The sequence below is a fragment of the Salvelinus alpinus genome, chromosome 1, assembly GCF_045679555.1.
Source record: "Salvelinus alpinus chromosome 1, SLU_Salpinus.1, whole genome shotgun sequence".
Taxonomy (NCBI): Eukaryota; Metazoa; Chordata; class Actinopteri; order Salmoniformes; family Salmonidae; genus Salvelinus; species Salvelinus alpinus.
The window spans coordinates 103,454,849-103,479,959 of record NC_092086.1 but is presented as its reverse complement, the minus strand read 5'-3'; the positions used below and the strand labels follow the sequence as shown (position 1 = coordinate 103,479,959).

General features: G+C 45.5%; 1 protein-coding gene across 1 annotated transcript in view; it reads right to left on the bottom strand.

Annotated features, from left to right (window-relative positions):
• Positions 1-25,111, bottom strand: part of LOC139555023 (membrane-associated phosphatidylinositol transfer protein 2-like) — an 81,123-nt gene that overhangs the window by 17,614 nt on the left and 38,398 nt on the right. Inside the window, exons 4-10 of the mRNA XM_071368447.1 lie at positions 21,475-21,689; positions 18,452-18,570; positions 13,323-13,556; positions 7,120-7,461; positions 6,196-6,291; positions 3,332-3,442; positions 3,084-3,148 (exon numbers count right to left, since the gene is read on the bottom strand). Coding sequence (XP_071224548.1) covers positions 3,084-3,148; positions 3,332-3,442; positions 6,196-6,291; positions 7,120-7,461; positions 13,323-13,556; positions 18,452-18,570; positions 21,475-21,689 — 1,182 coding nt within the window. The remainder of the gene's footprint in view (positions 1-3,083; positions 3,149-3,331; positions 3,443-6,195; positions 6,292-7,119; positions 7,462-13,322; positions 13,557-18,451; positions 18,571-21,474; positions 21,690-25,111) is intronic.

Below are 25,111 nucleotides of genomic sequence, written 5' to 3'. Positions count from 1 at the left end.
TAACTTCACAGATCTTCATTGTAAAGGGTTTAAACGCTGTTTCCAATGCTTGTTCAATGAACTATAAACAATTAATGAACATGCACCCGTGGAATGGTCGTTAAGACACTAACAGCACCAGCCATACTGCTCGTTCTGTGCGTGATTTCCTGCAAGACAGGAATGTCAGTGTTCTGCCATGGCCAGCGAAGAGCCCGGATCTCAATCCCATCGTCTGGGACCTGTTGGATCAGAGGGTTCCCCTCAGAAATGTCCGGGAACTTGCAGGTGCCTTGGTGGAAGAGTGAGGTAACATCTCACAGCAAGAACTGGCAAATCTGGTGTAGTCCATGAGGAGGAGATGCACTGCAGTACTTAATGCAGCTGGTGGTCACACCAGATACTGACTGTTACCTTTGATGTTGACCCCCCCTTTGTTCAGGGACACATTATTGTCACGACTTCCACCGAAGTCGTTTCCTCTCCGTGTTCGGGCGGCGTCACCGGTCTTCTAGCCATCGTCGATCCACTTTGCATTTTCCATTTGTTTTGCCTTGTTTTCCTACACACCTGGTTTCCATTTCCCTCATTAATTGTTGTGTATTTAACCCTCTGTTCCCCCCATGTCTTTGTGTGGAATTGTTTGTTGTAAGTGTTTGTGCACATGTTTACTGGTGCTCGTCGGGTTTTGTACCCGTATTCTGTTGTATTTTTATGCCGTTGGTTTTTGGATTAAACTGCTCTGGCTACTACCTAGTTCTGCTCTCCTGGGTCTGACTTCCCTGCCACCAGTTACGCACCCCTTTACAATTATTCAATTTCTGTTAGTCACGTCTGTGGAACTTGTTCCGTTTATGTCTCAGTTTTTGAATCTTGTTATGTTGATACAAATATTTACACATGTTAAGTTTGCTGAAAATAAACGCAGTTGACAGTGAGAGAATGTTTCTTTTTTTGTTGAGTTTATAACTGGGCTAATAACTCACTAACTAGCAAAGGATATGAACAACATTTTCACACGTGGCTACATGCAGCTCTTACTTTAAACTCAAAACAAGCGCATCTACTCACGACCACAGCTGCAAACACAGTCCAATTCAAAGTAAATGGCACAGATCCATTTATGGCAATGGTCTATTTGCATATAGGCCTACTGCAGCTCTGATTGGTTATGCCACACCGGTCTGTGTAGAGTATGGGCTGAGTCATGCGCAATAGAATCCTACTCCAATGTGTTCTGCCTACAACAAAATCTCTATCATGTTTCGGTATGTTTTATTGAAAGTGGCTAATATTGTGTTGATTCGGTCACAATTGCCACAGTAAAGGGAAAGTTGATAGTTTTAAATAACCGGGAAAACTCTACAAAGTTGAGTGAAGTTCAATCTCGTGCTTGTCTCTGTTGGCTGATATTTATTTTGCGCCCTGCACGCCAGTCTCTGGGCTACTGAGCACCCGCACACTGGCGCAGGTTAGAGGGAACATTGGCCTACAGTATGATCTGAGTCACCTAACACAACACCCTACACGAACAAAAATATCCAGTTGTAACTTACTGGCAGCCATTTACCTGCAATTTACTGTATAAAAAAGTACAGTATGTTACCGTAATTTCCAAAGAAACTTTGGTTTAACAGTTGACAGTAACTTACAAGTAACTGGATGCCAGTAAGTTACCATAAACACAACAGGATTTGTTTTACCTTGTACTACTGGGAACCTACTCACACCACAGGACATTGGAGTTCTAAAGGCTACCTCTGAACCTCAGTGCACTGCGGCTGGGGCTAGGGGTCAGAGGTTAAAGGTCAGACTTACAGCTGGTCGTCTGTGGGACCTGACAGTGGAACGACGTCTCCGTTTACTAGAGACGTGACGCTGGACACAGAGAGGATAACACACTGAGATGATGTGTGTGTGTGTGTGTGTGTGTGTGTGTGTGTGTGTGTGTGTGTGTGTGTGTGTGTGTGTGTGTGTGTGTGTGTGTGTGTGTGTGTGTGTGTGTGTGTGTGTGTGTGTGTGTGTGTGTGTGTGTGTGTGTGTGTGTGTGTGTCTGTTTGTGTATGTGTGTGTGTGTCTGTGTGTGTGTATGTGTGTGTGTGTGTGTGTGCCTGTGTGTGTGTGTGCCTGTGTGTATTTGTGTGTGCCTGTGTGTCTGTGTGCATTTGTGTGTGTCTGTGTGTATTTGTGTGTGTCTGTGTGTGTCTGTGTGTGTGCCTATGTGGTGTCTACGTGTCTGTATCAGAGAGACGTGCCGCTGAACACAAAGCGCAACAACAAACATTCATATAATATGTGTGTGTGTGATCCCCAGAGACGCTGTGATGTTCTCTCTCCTCCTGGGATCAGCTTCAGACAACTTTACCAAGTCAACTGTTACAGTACCAAAGACGTACAGTTCAACTGCAAACATTAACTGCATTAACTGCTGTTAATGTATTGTTAAGAAATGCTGTTAAGAACTTGTGATTCTAGAGTAAATAATCCTCGTAGTTTACCAGGTCTGTGAGAACCTCACAATGATGTTTACTCTTGTCTGTGATGGATTCTGGGTACTAACTCCTAAACTTGGGATAGGGTTCATTATCAGGTATCCTATTGAAATATTGAGTGCTTAGGTTTAGAGGGGCTACACCAGAAGTGAATGGTTATCTGTAGGAGGAAGGTATATAGTGTGTGTAATTAAGCTTGGAATGTACTGAGTGTAGGGAAAGCGATCACGTGGCAGGCATTGATAAGGGGAGAGAGCCATGGATTAGTGATGAGGGGGGTCGAGGTCAGGTCAGGTCACGTTAAGGGAGAAGAAAAAGTGTATTGCCCGTATCAAGTAGTTTCCTGTCTAGCAATTAGCGAGAAGGAGGAGACTCCACCCAAAGTGGGGTACATATACTACCACTATAGTAACCATGTCTTTGTTGATTCAGCTGTTCCATCCTTTGGGAAGAATAAACTTGGTTTAAGCTTTCACAGTGTCCGTTGAGTTCTTAATCTAATAATTAGAACCTAACATCTCTGAGAACCTCATGTTGTTGTTTACCAGGTCTGTGAGAACCTCATGAATACTCTCATACAGTCTTCATACTGTAGCTACAGTGGAAGCATACCTCAATCAGTCGTTCCTCACTACTGGTTACTGTATAGTCTTCACCCGACTCCTGATACAGGCTCTCTGTAAATACACACACACACACACAGACAGACAGACACACACAGACAGACACGAAGACAAACACATGTGAAAACACACACACACCATTAAGTTTCATTAAACAAATGAACTTCCTGAAGGACGAGATTGGATATGAAGATCTGGAATCTAAATGAGGAACGGAACGTGTGTGTGTGCTCCTACCCTGGCCTTCGTCTGTCTCTGTAGTCTCTATCTTGTCCATCAGGTCATTGGAACTCCACTTGTTCATCTCCTTGGCATGTAATAACATCTCCTCATCTCCAGAGAAGTCCTCTGAAGAGACAGACACAGCATAACATCAGCATAACATCAGTATAACATCAGTATAACATCAGCATAACATCAGCATAACATCGGCATAACATCAGCATAACATCAGCATAACATCAGTATAACATCAGCATAACATCAGCATAACATCAGTATAACATCAGCATAACATCGGCATAGCATCAGCATAACATCAGCATAACATCAGTATAACATCAGTATAACATCAGCATAACATCGGCATAACATCAGTATAACATCAGCATAACATCAGTATAACATCAGCATAACATCAGTATAACATCAGCATAACATCGGCATAGCATCAGCATAACATCAGTATAACATCAACATAACATCAGTATAACATCAGCATAACATCGGCATAACATCAGTATAACATCAGTATAACATCAGCATAACATCAGCATAACATTAGTATAACATCAGTATAACATCAGCATAACATCAGTATAACATCAGCATAACATCAGCGTTACATCAGTATAACATCAGTATAACATCAGTTCAACAACAGTTCATCATTAGCATATCAGCATAACATCAGTATAACATCAGCATAACATCAGCATAACATCAGCATAACATCAGTATAACATCAGCATAACATCAGCATAACATCAGTATAACATCAGTATAACATCAGCATAACATCAGCATAACATCAGTTCAACAACAGTTCAACATTAGCATATCAGCATAACATCAGTATAATCTTGCCACTAGGGGGGTGCCATTTCGACATAGTACAAATTCGTTTCCAAATTAAACTGCCTCGTACTCAATTCTTGCTCGTACAATATGCATATTATTATTACTATTGGATAGAAAACACTCTCTAGTTTCTAAAACCGTTTGAATTATATCTGTGGGTGAAACAGAACTCGACTTAGAGCAATTTTCCTATGTGTATGTCAGAATGCAGAATTTTACTGGCTGTTCTGAGACCTGTGTATTAATTTGCCTGTCCTCTATTGGTTGAGATGCACTGCATACGCCTTCCCCTGGGTGTCAGCGAATAGGGAGACTTGAAATGGAGTTTCTGCGTAGTTCCCAAAGGTTATAAATTGATTGGAATCACGGTGGCCGTTCTTTTGGATCTTCGCTCGGGCGCAAAGAGGAGCTTGGCATGTCGTTGTAGAAGCTCTGGTTTTAGCTCCTTAGATAATTCCGGTCATGTTTTTATTCGATATAGGCTTTAAAGACATCATAATCTTGTTATTTTGAACCGAATTATATCAGTTTATGTCAGTATATTGCAATTTTCGGGTATTTATTTCCTTGGCGCTGTAGGAACTTGGGTATCTCTCTCTTTCGTGCTAATGTTTACTGCTAATTGCAACTCTGAAGACGACGTTCTCCAACCTAGCAACGATTCTTTTGGACAAAGGACACCTATCCCAAGATTCTGATGAGAGTTCATCGAAAAGTAAGAACTATTTATGCTGATAATTCATTGTTCTGTTGAAAAAAGTAAAATGCATGAGACGCCATTTCTTGCAGTGTAGCCTTGCGTTATCGGACCCTGTATTGCGCAGTAAGGTTAATTTTAAAAATGTAATTCAGCGATTGCATTAAGAACTAATTTGTCTTTCAATTGCTGTCCAACCTGTATTTTTTTAGTCAAGTTTATGAATAGTTTTCGATAAGTATAGGTGCCGTTCCAAGATGGCGCCGGACAGATTGCTTGAGATTTTGGACACTATTCTCAATGTATAAGCACAATTTGTGCCGCTAAATATGCACATTTTCGAACAAACTCTATATGAATTGTGTAATATGATGTTACAGGACTGTCATCTGAAGAATTCTGAGAAGGTTAGTGAAAAAATTAATATATTTTGGTGGTTTATACGTTATAGCTATTTTTGCCTTGAATCAATGCTGGTGTGATGTTCGCTATTGTGCTAAGCTAATATAATGTTATATTGTGTTTTCGCTGTAAAACACTTAGAAAATCTGAAATATTGTCTGGATTCACAAGATCTGTGTCTTTCAATTGCTGTACGCTGTGTATTTTTAAGAAATGTTTTATGATGAGTAATTAGGTAATACACGTTGCTCTCTGTAGTTATTCTAGTCGCTTCGGTGAGAGTTGTGATGGTGGCTGCAATGGTAAACTATGATTTATACCTGAAATATGCTAATTGTTCTAACAAAACATATGCTATACAATAAATATGTTATCAGACTGTCATCTGATTAAGTTTTTTCTTGGTTAGTGGCTATTTATATCTTTATTTGGTCGAATTAGTGATGGCTACCTATGCAGGGAAAAATGGTGGAGAAAAAAAAAGTTGTGTCTTTTGCTATGGTGGTTAGCTAATAGAAATACATATTTTGTCTTCCCTGTAAAACATTTTAAAAATCGGAAATGATGGCTGGATTCACAAGATCTGTATCTTTCATTTGGTGTCTTGGACTTGTGATTTCATGAACATTTGATTATATGATATCCCTGTGGCTTTAGGCTAGGCTACGCTAGTCAGCTCTGTTGATGGGGGGATCCCGGATCCGGGTTTGGTAGGCGTTAGAGGTTAACATCAGTAACAGTTGTCGTTGTAATAACAGTAATATAACAACATTTAATGACATGGAATAACATTTAATAATGGAATAAGATATCTTCGTTGTCAGACAAATCTTCTGATGAGATAGATATAACATCAGTAGGAGCTGATAGTAGTTACTGTAGTCACTGTAATAACTGTTTGTAATAACATGTAATAGCATACCGGGAGCATCAAAGAACTCGTCGTCAGTGCTGTCCTCTGAGTCACGAGCGATACTCTGCATCCGCCACTCTGAAATGTTCTGGTTCACAGGACTTCCTGTGTGTGTGGCGGGGGGGAAGAGAGAGAGAGAGAGAGAGAGAGAGAGAGAGAGAGAGAGAGAGAGAGAGAGAGAGAGAGAGAAAGAGAGAGAGAGGGAGAGAGAGAGAGAGAGGGAGAGAGAGAGAGAGCAAGAGATAGATAGATAGATAGATAGATAGATAGATAGATAGATAGATAGATAGATAGATAGATAGATAGATAGATAGATAGATAGATAGATAGATAGATAGATAGATAGATAGATAGATAGATATATAGATAGATAGATAGATAAATAGATAGATAGATAGATAGATAGATAGATAGATAGATAGATAGATAGATAGATAGATAGATAGATAGATAGATAGATAGATAGATAGATAGATAGATTGATGACTAATCTTTGTATCTGTGCCATTATAGCGTCTGTGACAGCATGGGCAGCGCCATTGAGGCCATCTCCATTTTAAAGTAGTCAATTATCTTCTTCATGATTAGCTGATCCCTCCTGATGACCCGGTTGGACATGACTCCAACAGGGTCACCAGGAGGGAACAGCCAATGAAGTTGGAAGTCCCACCCAGTTGATTACATTAAAATGGTGGAAGCCCTCAATGTCGCTGCCCATGCTAACACAGCCTTTTGGCCACTAGAGGCCTTTATCATTCTCTATGGTGAGGGCACAATTCTCTCATGTTTTTTTGGGTCAAGTGAAACTCCTGCTAGGGAAACGTCTTGTAGTGTAGCAGTGATGTTTATAAGCTCCACCTTGCCCACTTAAAAAGTGTCTAGGGTCTAGGGGTTGATTTGAGATTTGTAAAGTTAAAGGCTTTTCCCACTCACCTCCTCTCATCGAGGATCTGTTAGACGACCTAGACGAAGTTGACCACTGCTTGGTGAGCTCTCCACGCGTCTGTAACGTATCTCCCAGCCCTGCCCCTCCTCCCTCCACCTCTCCCCCGTCCCGCAGGGCCCCCTCCAAGTCCCGGTCGGGCGTGACGGGGGTCCTGTTGGACTCTGCTGCCCCCTCCTCGGTGTCACTGAGGCTGTACTGGGCCATCTTCGTGGCCAGGGCTAGCTGGGTCTCCAGCTCCAGCTGTCTGATGTCCTCTATGGTCAGACCGTACCACTCATCCTGCCAGCACCACGCCTGCCGGTGGGCACGCACCATCACCTTACGCAGGCCTGCAAGGAGGAAAAGACAGGTTAGTATCATAACTAACTAACTAATTAACTAACTAACTAATGAACTAACTAATCATCCATCACCTTACGCAGGCCTGCAGGGAGGAGAGGACAGTTTAGTATAATAACTAACTAACTAATTAACTAACTAACTAATGAACTAACTAATCATCCATCACCTTACGCAGGCCTGCAGGGAGGAGAGGACAGGTTAGTATCATAACTAACTAACTAATTAACTAACTAATCATCCATCACCTTACGCAGGCCTGCAGGGAGGAGAAGACAGGTTAGTATCATAACTAACTAACTAATTAACTAACTAACTAATGAACTAACTAATCATCCATCACCTTACGCAGGCCTGCAGGGAGGAGAGGACAGGTTAGTATCATAACTAACTAACTAATTAACTAACTAATAATCCATCACCTTACGCAGGCCTGCAGGGAGGAGAGGACAGGTTAGTATCATAACTAACTAATTAACTAACTAACTAATGAACTAACTAATCATCCATCACCTTACGCAGGCCTGCAGGGAGGAGAGGACAGGTTAGTATCATAACTAACTAACTAATGAACTAACTAATCATCCATCACCTTACGCAGGCCTGCAGGGAGGAGAGGACAGGTTAGAATCATAACTAACTAATAAACTAACTAACTAATGAACTAACTAATCATCCATCACCTTACGCAGGCCTGCAGGTAGGAGAGGACAGGTTAGTATCATAACTAACTAATAAACTAACTAACTAATTAACTAACTAATCATCCATCACCTTACGCAGGCCTGCAGGGAGGAGAGGACAGGTTAGTATCATAACTAACTAATAAACTAACTAACTAATTAACTAACTAATCATCCATAATCTTACGCAGGCCTGCAGGGAGGAGAGGACAGGTTAGTATCATAACTAACTAACTAACTCATCATCACCATACGCAGGCCTGCAGGGAGGAGAGGACAGATTAGTATCATAACTAACTAACACATCATCACCTTACGCAGGCCTGCAGGGAGGAGAGGACAGGTTAGTATCATAACTAACTAATTAACTAACTAACTAATTAACTAACTAACACATCATCACCTTACGCAGGCCTGCAGGGAGGAGAGTACAGGTTAGTATCATAACTAACTAATTAACTAACTAACTAATTAACTAACTAACACATCATCACCGTACGCAGGCCTGCAGGGAGGAGAGGACAGGTTAGTATCATAACAAACTAACTAACACATCATCACCGTACGCAGGCCTGCAGGGAGGAGAGGACAGGTTAGTATCATAACTAACTAACTAACTAACTAACTAACTAACTAACTAACTAACTAACTAACACATCATCACCTTACGCAGGCCTGCAGGGAGGAGAGGACAAGTTAGTATCATAACTAACTAACTAACTAACTAACTAACTAACTAACACATCATCACCATACGCAGGCCTGCAGGGAGGAGATGACAGGTTAGTATAATGACTAACTAACTAACTAACTAACTAACTAACACATCATCACCTTACGCAGGCCTGCAGGGAGGAGAGGACAGGTTAGTATAATAACTAACTAACTAACACATCATCACCTTACGCAGGCTTGCAGGGAGGAGAGGACAGGTTAGTATCATAACTAACTAACTAATTAACTAACTAACTAATGAACTAACTATTCATCCATCACCTTACGCAGGCCTGCAGGGAGGAGAGGACAGGTTAGTATCATAACTAACTAATTAACTAACTAACTAACACATCATCACCTTACGCAGGCCTGCAGGGAGGAGAGGACAGGTTAGTATCATAACTAACTAGCCAACACATCATCACCTTACGCAGGCCTCTAGGGAGGAGAGGACAGGTTAGTATCATAACTAACTAACTAACACATCATCACCGTACGCAGGCCTGCAGGGAGGAGAGGACAGGTTAGTATCATAACTAACTAACTAACACATCATCACCGTACGCAGGCCTGCAGGGAGGAGAGGACAGGTTAGTATCATAACTAACTAACTAACACATCATCACCGTACGCAGGCCTGCAGGGAGGAGAGGACAGGTTAGTATCATAACTAACTAACTAATTAACTAACTAACTAATGAACTAACTAATCATCCATCACCGTACGCAGGCCTGCAGGGAGGAGAGGACAGGTTAGTATCATAACTAACTAACTAATTAACTAACTAATCATCCATCACCTTACGCAGGCCTGCAGGGAGGAGAGGACAGGTTAGTATCATAACTAAATAACTAATTAACTAACTAATCATCCATCACCTTACGCAGGCCTGCAGGGAGGAGAGGACAGGTTAGTATCATAACTAACTAATAAACTAACTAACTAATTAACTAACTAATCATCCATCACCTTACGCAGGCCTGCAGGGAGGAGAGGACAGGTTAGTATCATAACTAACTAACTAACACATCATCACCTTACGCATGCCTGCAGGTAGGAGAGGACAGGTTAGTATCATAACTAATTAACTAACTAACTAATTAACTAACGAATCATCCATCACCTTACGCAGGCCTGCAGGGAGGAGAGTACAGGTTAGTATCATAACTAACTAACTAACACATCATCACCTTACGCAGGCCTGCAGGGAGGAGAGGACAGGTTAGTATCATAACTAACTAATTAACTAACTAACTAATTAACTAACTAACACATCATCACCTTACGCAGGCCTCTAGGGAGGAGAGGACAGGTTAGTATCATAACTAACTAACTAACACATCATCACCGTACGCAGGCCTGCAGGGAGGAGAGGACAGGTTAGTATCATAACTAACTAACTAACACATCATCACCGTACGCAGGCCTGCAGGGAGGAGAGGACAGGTTAGTATCATAACTAACTAGCTAACTAACTAACTAACTAACTACCTACCGACCTAACATATCATCACCTTACACAGACCTGGGGGGAGAAGGGGAAAGGGAAGGGCAGGACATTAATAACATTATCACATGGTTTATGAATTGATACGCAAAACAACGCCGGATTCAAAACTTCGAATTTTTCAATTTAAATTACTGTACAAAATTCTTGCAACTAATAGAATGTTATATATATGGGGTATACAATCTTCCCAGCTCTGCAGATTCTGTTGTGAGGAGGCAGAGTCATTAGATCATTTATTTTGGTATTGTCCATATGTAGCTCGTTTTTGGTCACAGGTCCAGGAATGGCTGAAGAATTGCAACATTTGCCTAGAACTAACGCTACAGATAGCAATACTGGGGGATTTGAAAAGCCATAGTCGATCAATCAATAATATAATTATTATTTTAGCAAAAATGTTTATTTTTAATTTACAATCAGTAGAAGCTATGAGAATAGGAAGGTTAAAATCTTTTGTGAAGCATCACAGCACAGTTGAAAAATATATGGCAAATAAAAATCCGAAATGGATGATGTTGGAAGCTAGATGGGAAGTGTTGAGTGGAACTGAAGGGTGGGACTAATAACAAGATAAACAATGTAGGGCATACGGGATCTGTGAAATGTGTATAGGTGCGGAGCTTTTGTGAAATAGAACAGTTACAAGTGGAAATAAAATTGGATGGACAACAGAAATAGAGGAAGGACTAAGAACAAACAAGAGAGAACTATTATAAAGTAGACTGTGTCTGTAAAATGGGTATAAGATGTATAAATTGAAGGTAAAAGCAGAAGTGTTTATTAGTTTACTCCAATTGGGGGATCGGTGGTAGGGTTGCGGGGAATAATAATAAAGGTATATTCTTTAAAAAAGTATGTATGTCTATATACAGTGGGGAGAACAAGTATTTGATACACTGCCGATTTTGCAGGTTTTCCTACTTACAAAGCATGTAGAGGTCTGTAATTATTATCATAGGTACACTTCAACTATGAGAGACGGAATCTAAAACAAAAATCCAGAAAATCACATTGTATGATTTTTAAGTCATTAATTTGCATTTTATTGCATGACATAAGTATTTGATACATCAGAAAAGCAGAACTTAATATTTGGTACAGAAACCTTTGTTTGCAATTACAGAGATCATACGTTTCCTGTAGTTCTTGACTAGGTTTGCACACACTGCAGCAGGGATTTTGGCCCACTCCTCCCTACAGATCTTCTCTAGATCCTTCAGGTTTCGGGGCTGTCGCTGGGCAATACGGACTTTCAGCTCCCTCCAAAGATTTTCTATTGGGTTCAGGTCTGGAGACTGGCTAGGCCACTCCAGGACCTTGAGATGCTTCTTACGGAGCCACTCCTTAGTTGCCATGGCTGTGTGCTTCGTGTCGTTGTCATGCTGGAAGACCCAGCCACGACCCATCTTCAATGCTCTTACTGAGGGAAGGAGGTTGTTGGCCAAGATCTCGCGATACATGGCCCCATCCATCCTCCCCTCAATACGGTGCAGTCGTCCTGTCCCCTTTGCAGAAAAGCATCCCCAAAGAATGATGTTTCCACCTCCATGCTTCACGGTTGGGATGGTGTTCTTGGGGTTGTACTCATACTTCTTCTTCCTCCAAACACGGCGAGTGGAGTTAGACCAAAAAGCTCTATTTTTGTCTCATCAGACCACATGACCTTCTCCCATTCCTCCTCTGGATCATCCAGATGGTCATTGGCAAACATCAGACAGGCCTGGACATGCACTGGCTTAAGCAGGGGGACCTTGCGTGCGCTGCAGGATTTTAATCCATGACGGCGTAGTGTGTTACTAATGGTTTTCTTTGAGACTGTGGTCCCAGCTCTCTTCAGGTCATTGACCAGGTCCTGCCGTGTAGTTCTGGGCTGATCCCTCACCTTCCTCATGATCATTGATGCCCCACGAGGTGAAATCTTGCATGGAGCCCCAGACCGAGGGTGATTGACCGTCATCTTGAACTTCTTCCATTTTCTAATAATTGCGCCAACAGTTGTTTCCTTCTCACCAAGCTGCTTGCCTATTGTCCTGTAGCCCATCCCAGCCTTGTGCAGGTCTACAATTTTATCCCTGATGTCCTTACACAGCTCTCTGGTCTTGGCCATTGTGGAGAGGTTGGAATCTGTTTGATTGTGTGTGGACAGGTGTCTTTTATACAGGTAACGAGTTCAAACAGGTGCAGTTAATACAGGAAAAACTAACAGGTCTGTGAGAGCCGGAATTCTTACTGGTTGGTAGGTGATCAAATACTTATGTCATGCAATAAAATGCAAATTAATTATTTAAAAATCATACAATGTGATTTTCTGGATTTTTGTTTTAGATCCCGTCTCTCACAGTTGAAGTGTACTTATGATAAAAATTACAGACCTCTACATGCTTTGTAAGTAGGAAAACCTGCAAAATCGGCAGTGTATCAAATACTTGTTCTCCCCACTGTAGGTATGTGTATGTATATATGTGTATATGTATGCATGCGTGTATGGATATATATATTTACCCCAAAAAATATGGGGGATTGGAAATGATGCAGACAATTACATTGGAAGCAACATTCTTTCCGCAATATTAAGCTGATCCACCCCAATTTATTTTTTTTTTATAAATAAATACATTAAAAAAATAACATTATCACAACCATTTCTCTCAATTCCAAACAATTTAATGATTCTCCTTTCTTTCTCTCAGTAGCCATCAATCATGCATACGTTCATTAGAAATACACTAATGAACCTGTCAATCCTCATGTACTGATCAAGCACCATGCAGGAACAACACACAGAGCAGTCACACACACAATACAGTACACACACACACACACACACACACACACACACACACACACACACACACACACACACACACACACACACACACACACACACACACACACACACACACACACACACACACACACACACACACACACAGTACCTACCAACATCGTGTATGAAGCGTTCTATCTTGGACTGCATACCCCAGTATCTGAACTCCACCTTGCAGAGCTTGTAGGCACACATGACCGGGTTCTGGGTGGGGTTCTGGTTGATCATTTCGATCCAGTCGTCAGTCAGTGGTCCTCGCTGGGTTTTCACCGATACATAAAGCTTAGGGTCCTCCTCAACCAGGTACTCATGGGGCGCAATGTAATCCTTCACAATATCAATGGGGTCTGGGGGATGAACACACAATCACACTGTCAGTAAAGGGCACAGACCACAATGAGCCATGTAGTGAATTCTGGATGGTTACTTCTTGACTATTTCACATTTTGGAGTGAATGGGTTTGGAGGGAACCAGAATAGAACTGAAAAAAGCATAGACCTTTAAAACCATTAGAGGGAAAATAGTACGGCTGGTTAAAGCCACTACAGGTCCCTGCTGTATACAGCTGGCTAGGAGCCACTACAGGTCCCTGCTGTATACAGCTGGCTAGAAGCCACTACAGGTCCCTGCTGTAAACAGCTGGCTAGAAGCCACGACGGGTCCCTGCTGTATACAGCTGGCTAGGAGCCACTACAGGTCCCTGCTGTATACAGCTGGCTAGAAGCCACTACAGGCCCCTGCTGTATACAGCTGGCTAGAAGCCACTACAGGCTCCTGCTGTATACAGCTGGCTAGAAGCCACTAGAGGTCCCTGCTGTATACAGCTGGCTAGAAGCCACGACGGGTCCCTGCTGTATACAGCTGGCTAGGAGCCACTACAGGTCCCTGCTGTATACAGCTGGCTAGAGCCACTAGAGGTCCCTGCTGTATACAGCTGGCTAGAAGCCACTAGAGGTCCCTGCTGTATACAGCTGGCTAGGAGCCACTAGAGGTCCCTGCTGTATACAGCTGGCTAGAAGCCACTACAGGTCCCTGCTGTATACAGCTGGCTAGAGCCACTAGAAGTCCCTGCTGTATACAGCTGGCTGGAAGCCACTAGAAGTCCCTGCTGTATACAGCTGGCTAGGAGCCACTAGAGGTCCCTGCTGTATACAGCTGGCTATAGCCACTACAGGTCGCTACATATATGTGTGTGTGTGTGTGTGTGTGTGTGTGTCAAATCAAATCAAATCAAATCAAATTTTATTAGTCACATACACATGGTTAGCAGATGTTAATGCGAGTGTAGCGAAATGCTTGTGCTTCTAGTTCCGACAATGCAGTAATAACCAACAAGTAATCTAACCTAACAATTCCACAACTACTACCTTACACACACACACAAGTGTAAAGGGATAAAGAATATGTACATAAAGATATATGAATGAGTGGTGGTACAGAACGGCATGGCAGATGCAGTAGATGGTATAGAGTACGGTATATACATATGAGATGAGTACTGTAGGGTATGTAAACATAAAGTGGCATAGTTTAAAGTGGCTAGTGGTACATGTATTACATAAAGATGGCAAGATGCAGTAGATGATATAGAGTACAGTATATACATATGAGATGGGTAATGTAGGGTATGTAAACATTATATTAAGTGGCATTGTTTAAAGTGGCTAGTGGTACATTTTTACATAATTTCCATCAATTCCCATTTTTAAAGTGGCTGGAGTTGAGTCAGTATGTTGGCAGCGGCCGCTAAATGTTAGTGGTGGCTGTTTAACAGTCTGATGGCCTTGAGATAGAAGCTGTTTTTCAGTCTCTCGGTCCCTGCTTTGATGCACCTGTACTGACCTCGCCTTCTGGATGATAGCGGGGTGAACAGGCAGTGGCTTGGGTGGTTGTTGTCCTTGATGATCTTTATGGCCTTCCTGTGACATCGGGTGGTGTAGGTGTCCTGGAGGGCAGGTAGTTTGCCCCTGGTGATGCGTTCTGCAGACCTCACTACCCTCTGGAGAGCCTTACGGTTGTGGGCGGAGCAGTTGCCGTACCAGGCGGTGATACAGCCCGACAGGATGCTCTCGATTGTGCATCTGTAGAAGTTTGTGAGTGCTTTATGTGACAAGCCGAATTTCTTCAGCCTCCTGAGGTTGAAGAGGCGCTGCTGCGCCTTCTTCACAACGCTGTCTGTGTGGGTGGACCAATTCAGTTTGTCCGTGATGTGTACACCGAGGAACTTAAAACTTTCCACCTTCTCCACTACTGACCCGTCGATGTGGATAGGGGGGTGCTCCCTCTGCTGTTTCCTGAAGTCCACAATCATCTCCTTTGTTTTGTTGACGTTGAGTGTGAGGTTATTTTCCTGACACCACACTCCGAGGGCCCTCACCTCCTCCCTGTAGGCCGTCTCGTCGTTGTTGGTAATCAAGCCTACCACTGTAGTGTCATCCGCAAACTTGATGATTGAGTTGGAGGCGTGCATGGCCACGCAGTCGTGGGTGAACAGGGAGTACAGGAGAGGGCTCAGAACGCACCCTTGTGGGGCCCCAGTGTTGAGGATCAGCGGGGTGGAGATGTTGTTACCTACCCTCACCACCTGGGGGCGGCCCGTCAGGAAGTCCAGGACCCAGTTGCACAGGGCGGGGTCGAGACCCAGGGTCTCGAGCTTGATGACGAGTTTGGAGGGTACTATGGTGTTAAATGCTGAGCTGTAATCGATGAACAGCATTCTCACATGGGTATTCCTCTTGTCCAGATGGGTTAGGGCAGTGTGCAGTGTGGTTGCGATTGCGTCGTCTGTGGACCTATTGGGTCGGTAAGCAAATTGGAGTGGGTCTAGGGTGTCCGGTAGGGTGGAGGTGATATGGTCCTTGACTAGTCTCTCAAAGCACTTCATGATGACGGAAGTGAGTGCTACGGGGCGGTAGTCGTTTAGCTCAGTTACCTTAGCTTTCTTGGGAACAGGAACAATGGTGGCCCTCTTGAAGCATGTGGGAACAGCAGACTGGGATAAGGATTGATTGAATATGTCCGTAAACACACCAGCCAGCTGGTCTGCGCATGCTCTGAGGACGCGGCTGGGAATGCCGTCTGGGCCTGCAGCCTTGCGAGGGTTAACACGTTTAAATGTTTTACTCACCTCGGCTGCAGTGAAGGAGAGCCCGCAGGTTTTGGTAGGGGGCCGTGTCAGTGGCACTGTATTGTCCTCAAAGCGGGCAAAAAAGTTGTTTAGCCTGTCTGGGAGCAAGACATCCTGGTCCGCGACGGGGCTGGTTTTCTTTTTGTAATCCGTGATTGACTGTAGACCCTGCCACATACCTCTTGTGTCTGAGCTGTTGAATTGCGACTCGATTTTGTCTCTGTACTGGGACTTAGCCTGTTTGATTGCCTTGCGGAGAGAATAGCTACACTGTTTGTATTCGGTCATGCTTCCGGTCACCTTGCCCTGGTTAAAAGCAGTGGTTCGCGCTTTCAGTTTCACGCGAATGCTGCCGTCAATCCACGGTTTCTGGTTTGGGAATGTTTTAATCGTTGCTGTGGGTACGACATCGTCAATGCACTTCCTAATGAACTCGCTCACCGAATCAGCATATTCGTCAATATTGTTGTTGGACGCGATGCGGAACATATTCCAATCCGCGTGATCGAAGCAGTCTTGAAGCGTGGATTCAGATTGGTCGGACCAGCGTTGAACAGACCTGAGCGCGGGAGCTTGTTGTTTGAGTTTCTGTTTGTAGGCTGGAATCAACAAAATGGAGTCGTGGTCAGCTTTTCCGAAAGGGGGGCGGGGGAGGGCCTTATATGCGTCGCGGAAATTAGTATAACAATGATCTAGGGTTTTCCCAGCCCTGGTAGCACAATCGATATGCTGATAGAATTTAGGGAGTTTTGTTTTTAGATTAGCCTTGTTAAAATCCCCAGCTACGATGAATGCAGCCTCAGGGTGTGTGGTTTCCAGTTTACAAAGAGTCAGATAAAGTTCGTTCAGGGCCATCGATGTGTCTGCTTGGGGGGGAATATATACGGCTGTGATTATGATTGAAGAGAATTCCCTTGGTAGATAATGCGGTCGACATTTGATTGTGAGGAGTTCTAGATCAGGTGAACAGAATGACTTGAGTTCCTGTGTGTTGTTATGATGATCACACCACTTCTCGTTAATCATAAGGCATACCCCCCCGCCCCTCTTCTTACCGGAAAGATGTTTGTTTCTGTCGGCGCGATGCATGAAGAAACCAGCTGGCTGCACCGACTCCGTTAGCGTCCCTTGAGTTAGCCATGTTTCCGTGAAGCAGAGCACGTTGCAATCCCTGATGTCTCTCTGGAATGCTACCCGTGCTCGGATTTCATCAACCTTATTGTCAAGAGACTGGACATTGGCGAGTAGTATGCTAGGGAGTGGAGCGCGATGTGCCCGTCTCCGAAGCCTGACCACGAGACCGCCTCGTTTGCCCCTTTTTCGGCGTCGCACTGGGTCGCCGGCTGGGATCAGATCCATTGTATTGGGTGGAAGGCAAAACACTGGATCCGTTTCGGGAAAGTCATATTCCTGGTAGGAACGATGATGAGTTGACGTTAATCGTATATTCAGTAGTTCCTCCCGACTGTATGTAATGAAACCTAAGATTACCTGGGGTACCGATGTAAGAAATAACACATAAAAAAACAAAATACTGCATATTTTCCAAGGAACGCGAAGCGAGGCGGCCATCTCTTTTCGGCGCCGGAAAGGTGCGGTGTGTGTGTGTGTGTGTGTGTGTGTGTGTGTGTGTGTGTGTGTGTGTGTGTGTGTGTGTGTGTGTGTGTGTGTGTGTGTGTGAAACAGTGAATCACTGACTGCTCTCTGAAATCCATGAAGCCAAGACAGACAGACTGAGAACAGTACGCTTGAGAAGGCGAGGTGTGGGTGTGTGTGTGTGTGTGTGTGTGTGTGTGTGTGTGTGTGTGTGTGTGTGTGTGTGTGTGTGTGTGTGTGTGTGTGTGTGTGTGTGTGTGTGTGTGTGTGTGTGTGTGTGTGTGTGTGTGTGTGTGTGTGTGTGTGAAACAGTGAATCACTGACTGCTCTCTGAAATCCATGAAGCCAAGACAGACAGACTGAGAACAGTACGCTTGAGAAGGCGAGGTGTGTGTGTGTGTGTGTGTGTGTGTGTGTGTGTGTGTGTGTGTGTGTGTGTGTGTGTGTGTGTGTGTGTGTGTGTGTGTGTGTGTGTGTGTGTGTGTGTGTGTGTGTGTGTGTGTGTGTGTGTACCATACCTACAGTCCTCGCTCTTTTGTCTGCTGATGACAGATTGAAGCACTCTTGGGTCCCTGTGTCAGGTTTATAATATGTCTCAATGTCTATGGAGAACTTCTCTACGAATGGACAGGTATACCTGGAGAGAGAGAGAGGGAGAGAGAGAGAGAGAGAGAGAGAGAGAGAGAGAGAGAGAGAGAGAGAGAGAGAGAGAGAGAGAGAGAGAGAGAGAGAGAGAGAGAGAGAGAGAGAGAGAGAGAGAGAGAGAGAGAGAGAGAGAGAGAGAGAGAGAGAGAGAGAGAGAGAGAGAGAGAGAGGGGGAGAGGGAGGGAGAGGGAGAGAGAGAGAGAAGGAGAGAGCGAGGGAGAGAGGGAGAGAGAGAGAGGGAGAGCGAGCGAGAGAGAGAGAGAGAGAGAGCGAGAGAGAGAGAGAGAGAGAGAGAGAGAGAGAGAGAGAGAGAGAGAGAGAGAGAGAGAGAGAGAGAGAGAGAGTAAGCAAAGTAGTATGAGGGGAGAAGGAGGTTGGGGGGTTAGGAGCATGCCTCTTTCACATCTTGTCCTTGTGTAGGGGTGTAGGGTCGGGGTGTGAGGTAGGGGTGTGAGGTAGGGGTGTGAGGTAGGGGTGTAAGGTAGAGATGTAGGGTAGGGGTGTAAGGTAGAGATGTAGGGTAGGGGTGTAAGGTAAGGGTGTAAGGTAGGGATGTAAGGTAGAGATGTAGGGTAGGGGTGTAAGGTAGAGATGTAGGGTAGGGGTGTAAGGTAGAGATGTAGGGTAGGGGTGTAAGGTAGAGATGTAGGGTAGGGGTGTAAGGTAGGGGTGCGGGGTAGGGGTGTAAGGTAGAGATGTAGGGTAGGGGTGTAAGGTAGAGATGTAGGGTAGGGGTGTAAGGTAGGGGTGCGGGGTAGGGGTGTAAGGTAGAGATGTAGGGTAGGGGTGTAAGGTAGGGGTGCGGGGTAGGGGTGTAAGGTAGAGATGTAGAGTAGGGGTGTAAGGTAGGGGTGCGGGGTAGGGGTGTAAGGTAGAGATGAAGGGTAGGGGTGTAAGGTAGGGTTGTGCGGGGTAGGGGTGTGGGGTAGGGGTGTAAGGTAAGGGTGTAAGGTAAGGGTGTAAGGTAGGGGTGTGGGGTAGGGGTGTGGGGTAGGGGTGTGGGGTAAGGGTGTAAGGTAGGGTGCGGGTTAGGGGTGTAAGGTAAGGGTGTAAGTACGGGTGTAAGGTAGGGGTGTGGGGTAGGGGTGTGATGTAGGGGTGTAAGGTAGAGATGTAGGGTAGGGGTGTGAGGTAGAGATGTAGGGTAGGGGTGTAAGGTAAGGGTGTAAGGTAGGGGTGTAAGGTAGAGATGTAGGGTAGGGGTGTAAGGTAGAGATGTAGGGTAGGGGTGTAAGGTAGAGATGTAGGGTAGGGGTGTAAGGTAAAGATGTAGGGTAGGGGTGTAAGGTAGAGATGTAGGGTAGGGGTGTAAGGTAGAGATGTAGGGTAGGGGTGTAAGGTAGGGGTGCGGGGTAGGGGTGTAAGGTAGAGATGTAGGGTAGGGGTGTAAGGTAGGGGTGCGGGGTAGGGGTGTAAGGTAGAGATGTAGGGTAGGGGTGTAAGGTAGGGGTGCGGGGTAGGGGTGTGGGGTAGGGGTGTAAGGTAAGGTTGTAAGGTAAGGGTGTAAGGTAGGGGTGTGGGGTAGGGGTGTGGGGTAGGGGTGTGGGGTAAGGGTGTGGGGTAAGGGTGTAAGGTAGGGTGCGGGGTAGGGGTATAAGGTAAGGATGTAAGGTACGGGTGTAAGGTAGGGGTGTGGGGTAGGGGTGTGGGGTAGGGGTGTGGGGTAAGGGTGTAAGGTAGGGTGTGGGGTAGGGGTGTGGGGTAGGGGTGTGGGGTAAGGGTGTAATGTAGGGGTGCGGTGTAGGGGTGTAAGGTAAGGGTGTAAGGTAGGGGTGTAAGGTAGGGGTGTGGGGTAGGGGTGTGGGGTAGGGGTGTAGGGTAGGGGCGCAGGGTAGGGTGCAAGGTAGGGGAGCAAGGTAGGGGTGCAAGGTAGGGGTGCAGGGTAGGGAAGTAAGATAGGGGTGCAAGGTAGGGGTTTAAGGTAGGGGTGTAAGGTAAGGGTGTGGGGTAGGAGTGTAAGGTAGGGGTGTAGGGTAGGGATGCACAACTCCCGGCCTCAGGGCCGTAACGTGATGTAAGGGTGTATTGATGTAAGGGCGTGTTGATGTAAGGGTGTACTGATGTAAGGGTGTGTTGATGTAAGGGTGTGTTGATGTAAGGGTGTGTTGATGTAAGGGTGTGTTGATGTAAGGGTGTGTTGATGTAAGGGTGTACTGATGTAAGGGTGTGTTGATGTAAGGGTGTGTTGATGTAAGGGTGTATTGATGTAAGGGTGTGTTGATGTAAGGGTGTATTGATGTAAGGGTGTATTGATGTAAGGGTGTGTTGATGTAAGGGTGTATTGATGTAAGGGTGTATTGATGTAAGGGTGTACTGATGTAAGGGTGTATTGATGTAAGGGTGTGTTGATGTAAGGGTGTATTGATGTAAGGGTGTATTGATGTAAGGGTGTATTGATGTAAGGGTGTACTGATGTAAGGGTGTGTGATGTAAGGGTGTACTGATGTAAGGGTGTATTGATATAAGGGTGTGTTGATGTAAGGGTGTGTTGATGTAAGGGTGTATTGATGTAAGGGTGTACTGATGTAAGGGTGTGTTGATGTAAGGGTGTATTGATGTAAGGGTGTATTGATGTAAGGGTGTACTGATGTAAGGGTGTGTGATGTAAAGGTGTATTGATGTAAGGGTGTACTGATGTAAGGGTGTGTTGATGTAAGGGTGTATTAATGTAAGGGTGTATTGATGTAAGGGTGTGTGATGTAAGGGTGTGTTGATGTAAGGGTGTATTGATGTAAGGGTGAGATTGATGTAAGGGTGTATTGATGTAAGGGTGTATTGATGTAAGGGTGTGTGATGTAAGGGTGTGTGATGTAAGGGTGTATTGATGTAAGGGTGAGATTGATGTAAGGGTGTGTTGATGCATACTGTATTACTACCTGCGTGTCTTCCCTCTCACCGTGTGCGTGTGTATGGGTAGGCGTTCCAGGACTCCTCCTCCACGCGTAGAGCAGCCTGAGGCAGGATGGAGCAGAACCACGAGGGGATGTGTTTCCCGATGTGGTACACTTTGTGTGTGTACTGACCCGACCCGCCTGGACCATCCTCATACGGCTTGTTCTCTAGGATCTCTACCCCACTACCCTCACCACAACTCTCCTCTCGGCTCTTCTTCTGCAAGAGGAGGGGAGAGAGGAAGAAGGGGGAGAGTCAGGGCCTGCTTTCCAGCTGAACAGTTTGCAGCGTACACAAACGCACACACACACACACACACACACGCACACACACACACAGACATACAAACAGTTAGGGTTCGAGACTTTAGCCTCGGCTCAAAGTTTAATGTAGTATAAGCACAAAGGTGACCAAAGTGCTGAGTTAGGAGAACAATTTCAAAAAATTCCCCTCTCCAAAATATTCCCCTCTTCAAATGTATACCTCCCCCCTTTTCTCCCTCCCTTCCTCTCTCCCTCCTCTTCCTCTCTCCCTCCCTCCTCCTCTTCCTCTCGCTCTCCCTCCTCCTCTTCCTCTCTCCCTCCTCCTCTTCCTCTCGCTAAGCAGTCATGGCATTCTGGTGATGTATTACCTTTCATCTTTCCCATAGAGAAGGAGGAGGAGAGAGGGAGGAAGAAAGAGAGAGAGAAAGGAGGAGAGGGGGAGGGAGAAAGAGAGAGAGAAAGGAGGAGAGGGAGGGAGAAAGAGAGAGAGAAAGGAGGAGGGGGGAGGGAGAAAGAGAGAGAGAAAGGAGGAGGGGGGAGGGAGAAAGAGAGAGAGAAAGGAGGAGAGGGAGGGAGAAAGAGAGAGAGAAAGGAGGAGAGGGAGGGAGAAAGAGAGAGAGAAAGGAGGAGAGGGGGAGGGAGAAAGAGAGAGAGAAAGGAGGAGAGGGAGGGAGAAAGAGAAAGAGAAAGGAGGAGAGGGAGGGAGAAAGAGAGAGAGAAAGGAGGAGAGGGAGGGAGAAAGAGAGAGAGAAAGGAGGAGAGATGGAGGAGAGATGGAGGAGAGAGGGATGAGCGAGGGACTAGAGAGGGAGGAGAGAGGGAGGAGAGAGGGATGGTGGAAGTCCTAGTCTGCTGCAGTAATCAATAGGCTGCACATTGATTATCATGCACCTTTCTCTTCCACTACCTACTAGCACTGGTACATGACTCAGCTGCTACCAGGACGCGCGCGCGTGTGTGTGCTCATGTGTGTGTGTGAGCAGATTTTAACACCGCTCCTCTCATTCCCTATGGCACTCATATCCAAAGCGACTTACAGTACATTCATCTTAAGATAGATAGCTGATATCACAGTCATAAGTACATTTATTTTTTCCTCAATAAAGTCAGAGCTAGTAAGCGGGGAAATTCAAGAGCGAGGGCTATTTGGGTTGGGTTGAGAATGGGGTGTGAGGGGGGTGCTGTGGGATTATTTAAGATACTCTTTGAAGAGTTAGGGTTTTAGATGTTTTCAGAAGATGGGCAGGGACTCCTCTGTCCTAGCTTCAGGGGGAAGCTGTTTCCACCATTGGGGTGCCAGGACAGAGAAGAGCTTGGACTGGGCTGAGCGGGAGCTGCCCTCCCGTAGGAGTGGGAAGGACAAGAGACCAGAGGTAGCAGAACGTAGTGCTCGGGTTGTGGTGTAGGGATTGAGCATAGCCGGAAGGTAGGGAGGGGCAGTTCCCCTTGCTGCTTCGTAGGCAGGTACCCTGCTCTTGTAGTGGATGTGAACTTCGACTGGAAGCCAGTGGGGTGTGCAGAGGAGCGGGGCGACATGGGAGAACTTCGGAAGGTTGAACATCAGGCAGGCTGCAGATCACTGCTTTGGGTCACTGCGGGTCACTGCGGGTCACTGCTTTGACATTTGCAGAGAACGACAGGGACGCCACGCCACTCCAGAGACGCCATGGAGTTGTCAACCGTGATGTAGAGGTCTTGTAGCGGGCAGGCCTTCCCCTGGGAGGAAGAGCAGCTCCGTCTTGTCGAGGTTGAGCTTGAGGTGGTGGGACGACATCCAAGCTGAGATATCTGCCAGGCACGCAGAGATGCATGTCGCCACCTGGGTGTCAGAAGGGGTGAAGGAGAAAAGTAGTCGAGTGTCATCCGCATAGCAATGATAGGAGAGACCATGTGATGATATGACGGAGCCGAGTGACTTGTTGTATAAAGAGAAGAGGAGAGGGCCTAGAACCGAGCTCTAGGGAGTACGTGGTGCAGACACAGATCCTCTCCATGTCACCAGGTAGGAACTGATGGTACACGGTGTCGAAGGCAGCGGATAGATCTAGGAGGATGAGAACAGAGGAGAGAGAATCAGCTTTGGCAGTGCGGAGAGCCTCCGTGACACAGAGAAGAGCAGTCTCTGGTAGACTAGGAGACAGATGGCGGACCCTGTAAATAAGCCCAGTGTATTATTCTGCTCCTGTAGGGGAGGTATGGAGGATTAGATACACAGTAACACGCCACTCTTACTAAAAGGCTTTCTCTGAGACCACAGGGCTGCTTCTGAAATGGCACCCTGTCCATATCTAGTGCATTGCTTTTGATGGGCCCTGGACAAAAAGTAGTACACTATGTAGGGAATAGGGTGCCATTTGGGAGACACAGGGGTCTGACAAAGCACCAGAAGTGAGAAGGCACGATACCGCAGTCAACCTGGGAAACTGTAGCAGACGGATCCTTTTCATGTCTGATTAATCCAACTGAAGCTGGGTTACCCATCACGAGGTCATATTCAGCTTAATCACTTCTGTGACCCTTACTTGATACAATACGTGCTTTGAGCATAAGAAAAGCACAATAAAAAAATTGTCATCATTATAAGAAATAGTGGAGTGTAACAGACACACTGCAGAATGAGGGTCCCACTATTACCATGTAGCCGCCAGGTTCCCCAAATGGAACCCTATTTCCTAAATACTGCACTATTTTTGTAAAAGTAGTGCTCTGTATAGGGAATAGGGTGCCATTTCGGACGCACCCTTTCTCTCATTCTGTAGATATGAGATGGGTTTTAGGGAGTGGTGAGAAGTGAAGGTCGTAAGAGGCAGTGGAAATTGCAGTAATTTAGCAGGTAATCTAGTTTAGGAGCAGAGGCCTTACATTATCCTCCCCACCCCTCTGAAGGGCTCTACTACAGGGAACAGAGAGCATTAGCTGCCTAATATGATAAACTCAGAGAGTATCGAGGCTCGGTTAGGGAGTCAGTAAGTCATTATACTGTACAGTGTAAAGGCACTTTAATAAGGAAATGTTAGATACTATTAAGACAGCTCAAGGGGAGACGTTTAATGCTGGAACACACATACATGCAAGTATATACACACACACACACACACACACACACACACACACACACACACACACACACACACACACACACACACACACACACACACACACACACACACACACACACACACACACACACACACACACACACACACACACACACACACACACACACAAACAGTTCCAGCGCTGTATTGAGAACGATGCCTGCGGCGCTGTCTGCTCACACTGTCTGCTCACACATCACACCTGCCCTGACACACACAATCACTCCCACACACACACCTACCCACATACATACACACCCTGAGAGGAAGAGAGAGAGAG